At 47.9% G+C, this 9,065-nt stretch overlaps 1 protein-coding gene across 2 annotated transcripts; it reads left to right on the top strand.

The window, feature by feature from the left end:
• The first annotated feature begins 1,303 nt into the window (after positions 1 to 1,303).
• PSMA4 (proteasome 20S subunit alpha 4) lies at positions 1,304 to 8,657 on the top strand. Of its 2 annotated transcripts, none has more exons than XM_030317185.2 (9): positions 1,304 to 1,418; positions 2,742 to 2,767; positions 3,010 to 3,052; positions 3,449 to 3,611; positions 5,087 to 5,164; positions 5,668 to 5,756; positions 6,200 to 6,330; positions 7,053 to 7,176; positions 8,264 to 8,657. In XM_030317185.2, the coding sequence occupies exons 2-9, from the start codon at positions 2,765 to 2,767 to the stop codon at positions 8,416 to 8,418; spliced, it is 786 nt and encodes a 261-aa protein (XP_030173045.1). In that variant the 5' UTR covers positions 1,304 to 1,418; positions 2,742 to 2,764; the 3' UTR covers positions 8,419 to 8,657. The 2 variants fall into 2 exon arrangements, with proteins under 2 accessions (XP_030173045.1, XP_030173044.1); XM_030317184.1 differs by lacking the exon at positions 1,304 to 1,418 and adding an exon at positions 1,814 to 2,036.
• Positions 8,658 to 9,065: the final 408 nt, after the last annotated feature.

Here is a 9,065-nt window from a genome sequence, read left to right as displayed (position 1 = left end):
GTCCTCGTGTGCCCAGGAAGCAGAAATGACAGGAAAGACCTCAAAATACAACTCATTCCCAGGCAGCCTCCTCTTCAAAGTGCAGATCCCCCCAGGGGCGCCTGGGTGGCTCAGTCGGTTAAACGGTCGACTTCGGCTCAGGTCATGATCTTGCGGTCTGTGAGTTCGAGCCCCGCGTCGGGCTCTGTGCTGACCGCTCAGAGCCTGGAGCCTGTTTCAGATTCTGTGTCTCCCTCTCTCTGACCCTCCCCTGTTCATGCTCTGTCTCTCCGTGTCTCAAAAATAAATGTTAAAAAAAAAAAATTAAAAGTGAAGATTCCCCCCAGTAATAACTTTTCACCCAACAGGAAGAGAACAAAATCGCTGTCCTCTGGGCCTCTTCCTGGAGGAGACTAAGAGCACATGACTACATGTGAACCCAGGTCTGGTCAACCTGGTAACACAAAGAAACTTAAAGCGTGAATCGGTGGTTTACACAGGGGCTGAAGTGAAGCTGGATGGAAAGAAGGGCAGGGAGGAGAGACGGGTAACGAACACACGGACAGGGCAGCGTCAGTAAAGACAAATGCATGTTGATGTAGGTATTGCCTTAACTAGGGTGGTCCAGCGGATCCTTTTCCACGAGGAAGAAGGTTGAGGAGACCAAGGTAAAGTTCTCCCCAAAGGTGTGAATCCTATCAGAACTTGCTCTGTGTCCAGAAACACCTGTGCCAGCAGTAAGACGACAGATTCAGGAAGGAAGGAAGGACAGATTCAGGAAGGAGGTGGGACGCAGGGTCAAGTCTTTCGAGCGTGGCACCATTTGAGAACAGGGCAGGAATAGTTAAGCAATTAACAGGTCCGCACGATTGCTACTGTGACCTTAAAAGCAAAACAGCCAGTTATTTTCCCAACACGCTGTTAGTTAGGGAACCAGCACAGAATCACAGAGACCGAGGAAGCCGGCAGGACGGGCGAGTCCGCCCCGGGCCCCCCACGCCCCGAGCAGAGCCCCCCACCCCGCCCGCGACCTCTCCGCCCCGAGGGTGCGCGGGCCGCCCGGGAGGGGCGCCCCCAGGGGCTCCCGGCGCCGTTCAGCGCACGTCCCAGGCCTGCGGCGGATCTCGCGGAACTGGAACCCACGGTCACACTGCAAACAGGGCGCCGGGCTCAGAGAGGGGAATTCGCGACGGCCACGCTTCCTCCCGTCGGGGCCGCGGAGCCCCGCCCGGCCGCGCCCCCAGCCGCGGGGACCCCGCTCCCGCCCCCGCCGCCCGCGCCGGCCGCGCTCCCGGGACTTCCGGGTCTCGGGGCGCTCTGCGCACGCGCGGGCGCCATATTGGCAGCGGCCACTCGGAGTTGGTAGTGGCGGCGGCGGCGGGTTGTGTCCCGCGAGGAGGGTGTCCTTGTAGGTGTCCACTCTTCCGCGTGTCCCTCTGGTGAGCCTTTGCCCCTGGGTGAGCCTTTGTCCGCGGAAGCCTGGCCGCTCTCCCTGCGGGCAGGGACCACGAGCGACGCGGCGGAGCGCTCTCGGCCTGCAGCCGGCACCGAGGCGCCCTGGTGCCATGACTCTGCACCCGCCTCCTCGGCGACCGGCCGGCCGCCGTGGGGCTCGGCTGCGGGGGGCGCGCGTCCGGGCAGAGGCCCTGCTGGGGTCCATACTTGGATCTCACGCGCACGTCGGGGCCGGGGTCCGGGCTGGGGTCGTAGTCGCGCAGGCGGGATGGAGGTGTCGCTTGGGAGGGTCAGTACTCGAAAGTTGTCGCGCCTGGAGGCTGTGTTCAGGGCCGTCCTTACTTCACCTGCCTGTTGTAACAGCCTCGTAACTGGTTACCTTTTCTTCAGTCTCTCTTCAGCCGCCGTGATATTTCTAAATGCCAGCCAGCTCCTGTGGCTCTTAACCCCACAGTCTTTCAGTTGAGCCCCATTGCTTGGGAGATAAAATTCACAGTTTTTACTTGGGCCCGTGAACCCTTCAGGACTTGATCCCAGCATATTTTGCCAGTCTCGATTCCCGATGCTCCGGGATTTAGGAAAATGGACTTTGCAGTCTGAAGGTTGGCATTTCCATTAATTCGCGCTGGGCCCCAATTTTGACTTTTGCAGGAATGGTAATGGGGAATCTAAGATTACCACCCCCACCTGCTCTAAGTTGGGGCTCTGAATCACTCTGGAGAAAGCGTCAGCCTCTTACCTTGGCATTCAAGGCTCTGCGTGCATCTGTATACTTAGCTCTCTAGCTTCTTCAGATTCTTTTAACTTGAGCAGTTTGTCTCTTGCCCATGGAGCTGTCCTGCCTCGGTGCCCTTAGAGCAGGCTTTCTCCTCTGCCTGGACTGCTCTTCCCTTCTCCCTTCTACTTTTCCTCTTAGGCCTAATGGTTCTTAGCCTTATTTTCTGCCTCTCCCATGTCTCTCTAACTTGGGTTCATTTTTTTTGTATTTGTTTCTCAGAGTATACTTTCTTGATTTTTTTCTCCCCATCCTGCTTCCTACTGTGCTCTTAGCACCTGTTTCCACATTGCCTTATAATTGTCTGTTTCTGCCTCCCTCACCTGAATGCCAGACTGTAAACTCTTCAGGAAAGGGATTGGTCTCACCCTTTTTGGTATTCCAAATTTGGTATGCATCTAGCGTAGCGCCTGTACACTAAAAATGTTAGATGATGGAAGGGAGTGAACAAAACAGATTTTTTTTTAAGTTACAAAATGCTCTTTAAATTGTAAACTTCATTTTTAATAATGATCTTACTTTCTTTTTACAGGAATTTTACAAAGTTCAGAAAACATGGTGAGTTGATACACATGCCAGCAAGTTGTTGCCTCATAAATCCTATTGCTTGCACCCGTAGACGCGTATGAGAAAATTGGAATGGAAGGAAAAAGAGCTGGAGTGGTGTCTCCTTCCTTATCGCTTTCTTCCCGTACCCTGAGCCCTGCCTGCCAGCATCTGTTTCATAAGATGGTTTGTGGGCTTGCAGGGATGGGCTTACTTTCAGCGGTAGGAGTCAACTGTATGTTTTTCCTTTGCAGTCTCGAAGATATGACTCCCGGACCACTATATTTTCTCCGGAAGGTAAAAATGGAAATTGTTTAATCTATTTCAAATAAAAAATGTCTTTAAAGAGTTTGACCTGAAAGGAGAAAAAAAAAATCTACAGACTTTTTTTTTTTTTTTTTTGAAGTTTTATTATTTAAGTGCTTTCTACAGCCCACGTGGGGCTCGAACCCACCACCCTGCGATCAGGAGTTGCATGCTTTCCGACTGAGCCAGCCAGGGGCCCCTACAAACTTTTTTTTACTCCTTGCTAAGTTGTTTGTCCTTTTTGTGCTTTGGACTGATTATGGTCACCAGGTTGGCTTCGTGCCTCACAGAGGGGTCACAGTGGGCCTCTCGTTTGCAGCCTGCCAGGGTTGTTGCTGATTCTCTGGGACCAGTGGTGCTTCGCTACTCACTGCCTGTGTCTTGTAGGTCGCTTGTACCAAGTTGAGTATGCCATGGAGGCTATTGGACATGCAGGCACCTGCTTGGGGATTTTAGCCAACGATGGTGTTTTGCTTGCTGCAGAGAGACGCAACATCCACAAGCTTCTGGATGAAGTTTTTTTCTCTGAAAAGATTTACAAACTGAATGAGTAAGTGAGATCTTCGGGAAGGGAATGTAAAATGTCTCCCTTTCTCACTTAAGTGACATTGCACATATTTTGGGAGGCATTCCATGTGACATAGTAAAATTGAACAGTTGTTTTTACCTCTGAGAATTTTTGTTTTTAATTTACCTTGTTTAAAACCTCCTTGAGGCCCAGGACGATGTGTTATTCTTTTTAAATGCAGAGCCAAGCCCTTAGTGGAGAAACCACATTGTGTAGTGATAAGAGCACAGGCTTGGTAGTCACACAAATTTGGGTTAATTAATTTATTCTTCTCTTCTCTTCTCTTCTCCTTTCGTTTGTTTATTTTTGAGAGAGAGAGAGAGAGAGAGAGACAGAGCGTGAGTGGGGAAGGGGCAGTGAGAGGAGAGGGAGGCACAGAATCCGAAGCAGGTTCCAGGCTCTGAGCTGTCAACACAGAGCCTGACATGGGGCTTGAACCCATGAACAGTGATATCATGTCCTGAGACGAAGCTGGGCATTTAACTGACTGAGCCACCCATGCGCCCCAAATTTTGGTTAAACTCTGTGTGACCCTACACTGATGTTTAACTTCTCCAGGTCTCAGCCCACTAGAGTGGTTATGGCAGTTGAGTGAAATAAAATAAATCTAAGTAAACTAGCAGAGTGTCTGGCTTATAGCAGACCCTCAAAGCGTTGTTCAGAGTGACTGCTCAGGAGTTTTGTTGAATTATATGGACTGTTACCAAACAGCAGCCCTCCTGGAGGTCTGGGAACAGTTTAGCCAAGCCCTGTACATTAGTGAGATTCCGGTACGCTTGGGTGTGCGGGGCTTTGCAGCTGGCAGAGAGCAGACCTTCCCTTCGGTGATGGGCCAGATGATCGCTGGTGCAAGGCCTTTCTGATACGCTCATCGAAGGAGTGTTCTCCCTCCACGGAGTCACTGTCTGCAGGTTTGCCGGGTATGACTGAGGGTGTGGAGGCTGTAGGAGAGTCAGGGCAGACCTCAGGGAATGGGGACAGAGAAAGGAAGTGCACCCTCAGGGTGAGCATAGTCCTGGGTCTCCTAGGCAGGCTTGTAAAATACCCTTCCCGCCGGTCCCCTCTCCTTCACCTCCGTGAAGCCAGGCCTAGAGGAAAGCACACTGCTACCCGAGGGTGTGAAGTAGCCTGTCTTCCTGTCTGGCCAAACCTTTGTTGTCTTTGTGGATGAGTCGTCTTGGGATTTACTTCAGCTTCTTAGTGTTACTCTTGCCCTGTTCACGGAGCAGTGATGGTAACTACGTCTGTAGAAAAATTTAAGGGCGTATTTATTTTTTATGTTGAATGACGTCAGTTGAAAGCCTATAAAGATGAAACGTAAGTGGCTTTTGTTGGAAAGTGTAGTGGCTGTGGAGCCAGCGTGGTGAATTTCTAACAGAACTTCACTTCTCAGTACTTGTGAATACCCCTCCCAGACATTTCCCTGCTCACACATCAATGTCTTTCTTTTCCTCAAGGGACATGGCTTGCAGTGTGGCAGGCATAACTTCTGATGCTAATGTCCTGACTAATGAACTGAGGCTCATTGCACAGAGGTATGGTCATAAATAGCGTAATTGGTGGTACGTAAATTAGTCTTGATGTTTGCAAGGAGAACTCTTATTTGCAAAGGTGGAAGACGTTAAAAAATCTATTAACTGAAAATTACAAAAAAAAATTTTTTAATGTTTCTTTATTTTTGAGAGAGAGAGACAGCACAAGTCGGGGAGGGGCAGAGAGAGAGGGAGACACAGAATCTGAGGCAGGTTCCAGGCTCTGTCAGCACAGAATCTGATGTGGGACTCAAACCCTTGAACTGCGAGATCACGACCTGAGCCGAAGTCGGATGCTTGACTGACTGAGCCACCCTGGCGCCCCAAAAATTACAAAATTTTTAAAGCAAGGGTGTAAAATGTTACTTACCATGCTCTCCTCCCTGCTTCAAATTACATGGACTCTTAGTGTCCTTGTGGCACAGATTTCTTTTCAGAGGGTATTTTGCTTAGAGTGTATCTGTGTTTTAGGGAAAGTTGTTAATATGCCAATTTCTTTATTCTAGGTATTTGTTACAGTATCAGGAGCCAATTCCTTGTGAGCAGTTGGTCACGGCACTTTGTGATATCAAACAAGCTTATACACAGTTTGGAGGTACTGAATTTTTTGGAAGTCGTGTTCCAGAAAGTTAAACCATTTTATGAGTAATGACCTTTTTGAGGTAGTAAAAAGAAATTGAAATAAGAGAACACTTTTCATACATCCCTGCTTCGTGAACTAATTGGCTTCCACTATGTAGATTGTTACATGTTTTGCTGATAGACCACTGAAAGGCCGTGATGCCATTTTCAAATCTGGAAACAAATTGCTTTTTACGTAATAATGAAATTCAGCATCGCTCCTCTGTTCTTTATTCCCTTTCTTGGCTGTGTCCAAATCCTGGAAACGAAAGTGGAAGTTTGGACAGTGCTTATCACCAGCGTTCAGAAAACAAGGCAGTTTATGAATGCTTAACTTCCCAGAGCAGGGCCAGTGCCACTCGCTGGGCTCAGGTAGCAGCAGTGCTGATCTAGATGCTGTTTGTTGTGCTGTTAAAGGAAAACGTCCCTTCGGCGTGTCCCTGCTTTACATCGGCTGGGATAAGCACTACGGTTTTCAGCTCTACCAGAGTGACCCCAGCGGGAATTACGGAGGATGGAAAGCCACATGCATTGGAAATAATAGTGCTGTGAGTATTTTTGTGTTGCTGTAAAATCTAGCAAAAGATCTAATAACCACCATAATTTTGAAGTAGCAGTGAACATGATGTATTTGAAAATAGTTGCCACAACCTTATGTGATATGCAAATACCTTCAATTTCTATTGGTAATGAAGTCGCAGGTAGTGCTACTACTGGGACTTACTGTCTACGTTTATAATGGAAGGAAATGCTAATTTTTTTTCTTAAGTTTATTGTTCTGAGAGAGAGGGCACGCATGGGGGAGGCGCAGATAAGGAGGGAGGGAGGGAGGGAGAATCCCAAGCAGGCTCTGTGCTGTCAGCAAGCAGCCCGATGCGGGGCTCGATCTCAAACTGTGAGACCAAGACCTGAGCCAAAATCAAGAATCAGACGCTTAACCAGCTGAGCCACCCAGGTGCCTGGAAATGCTAATTTTCAGTTAGAAGTCGTGAAAATAAGGTGTAATTTTTTCCACGTCCTAGTTCTCAGATCCTTTGAATTCTATCACAAGTCCCTTGGAGGTCCTGGGAGTCCTGGCTAAAGATCCCATTCATACAGCACCAACAGCCCTGTTCACCTGTTCCGGATCTGCCCTCCTGCCATTGAAATTGTGTGTGTTGCTTATAACGCCCATAATAATTCAGCCATTATTATTCTGACTAATTGATATTCCTAAAAAATGTGAGAGTTTAAAGAAAATTCTTTGTTGATTCTCCATTATGTTTTATAGGCAGCTGTGTCAATGTTAAAACAAGACTACAAAGAAGGAGAAATGACTTTGAAGTCAGCACTTGCTTTAGCTATCAAAGTCCTAAATAAGACCATGGATGTGAGTAAACTCTCTGCTGAAAAAGGTAATCGATGTCCACTCCTCTGATTGGTTCGCTTGTGTGAGAGAAGCAGTTGAGCGGCTCCTGTGTTAGGCCACCTTGTCACAGTTCTTTGAAACCTCAACCTTAGGAATTGGGTGGCCTTATACCTGTGTCCTAAGTGAGGACACTAGGGCTTAGTGGGGTTAAGTGACTTGACCAAGGTCAAGACCACTGGGAAGTTGTGGGGCCGTAATCCCACAGTACATCCTGAGCCTGAATGTTATCAGTGTTCATAGCTAGAGATCTGAGTTGTGCTACTTTTAGTTGATAATTGTCTTACCAGCTTCTTGACAGTGATACCTGTGTGTGCGTACACATGATGAAGAACATGCATGTGATTAGGTATTTATACATATGTATCTTATGCTTTTTTTTTTTTAATGTATCTTATGCTTTATCCAAGGGATGACTTTTGCTCTTTTGAATCTCCTGATCTCTCATGTGATGCCATATTTGCAATTTTAAATACTTTATGTAGCTTAAATCATATAACCACAGAAGACAATATTTCTAAGTAATGTTTTTCAAAAACTATGGTGAATTAATGTATTGATTCTGTTTAGGATAATTTAGCTCCTCTTATTCCTTAGAAAATGCAATTTACTTGCAGGCTGCCCCCTTTTTGTCTAGTTCTACCAATTTCAAGGAGGTCGTACTCCATTTCCTCTGCTCTCAAAATTCCTTCTTTGGTATATCAGTTTACTTTTCTCATCTGTGGTCATGGGAACTGCTTTTCATGCCTTTGTTTTAAAAAGAGGTTTCGAAAGTCCATGAAAAATGAGTATAATCACTGGTTAGAGATTCTCTGCACCTTCAGAGGTTCCAACAGGGAGGCTGTGGTTCCATCTGGTCGTCACAGCTAATAGGCCAGAGGGGGCACACTTAAGTGAAAGGGTTGATAGGAACTTCACAAGATGGGAGGGATTTTACTGCTGTCAGAGTACCCGTGAATCGTACACAGCACACGGCATGGAGAGTGGGGGCCTCGGCTCCAGGGAAGAGCTGGGACTGTTGAGTTTGTTTGCCGAGTGTGCCCGCCTGTAACACAAGTGCGTGTGCTCACTTCCAGTGGAAATCGCCACCCTAACAAGAGAGAACGGGAAGACGGTCATCAGAGTCCTCAAACAGAAAGAGGTGGAGCAGTTGATCAAAAACCACGAAGAAGAAGAAGCTAAAGCTGAGCGCGAGAAGAAAGAAAAAGAACAGAAAGAAAAGGAAAAATAGAAGGAAGGACCATGGGTTTTGTAACTCACCTGGGGCCATTTCAGTGTCCGTGCTGTCCTTTTCACCCTGCGAAAGCTCTGACTTGTTTCGGCTTGTGTGGTGGGAGACCAGGATGGCACCAGCTCGCTTGGGTCCTTGCTGTCTCTGTCCACTCAGATCTTGTATTGACGATTACTCGTCACGGACGCCCCAGTCCCTCCACCCTTGTTTTGGGGAATAAAACTTGGAAAGAATGGAAATGGTGAAGGAAGATATTCTCCGTAGCCGTGATCCCTGAAGGTCCGGGGATCACGAGTGAAATGTACTCTGGCGGCCTTTGCAGTCACTTCTAGTGAGATGTCACAACTGACGGCGTGTAAACTTCATACAAAGAGAAAGGCGGGATTGTGCACTCAGGATTTCCTTAGTTGTCCCCCTGCTATTTGGAGACCCTGTAGCCCAACTTGAGCAAAGTTGAGCCATCCCTCTCTTGGCCTCCAATAGCGCGAGATCCGGTGATGCAAGAGTCCTCTTCTTCCCCTTGGTGTTGCCAGCCTGTGCTGTTGATGGGTAATCATCCTGGGCGTAAAAGTGTGTGGGCGCACGTGCACACACATACACACATGCGTGCGCATAGTTAACAGAGTATGAAAGGCATAATTAAAGGA

This window comes from Lynx canadensis, chromosome B3, assembly GCF_007474595.2.
Source record: "Lynx canadensis isolate LIC74 chromosome B3, mLynCan4.pri.v2, whole genome shotgun sequence".
Lineage (NCBI taxonomy): Eukaryota > Metazoa > Chordata > Mammalia > Carnivora > Felidae > Lynx > Lynx canadensis.
This window is presented reverse-complemented; position numbering and strand designations above follow the sequence as displayed.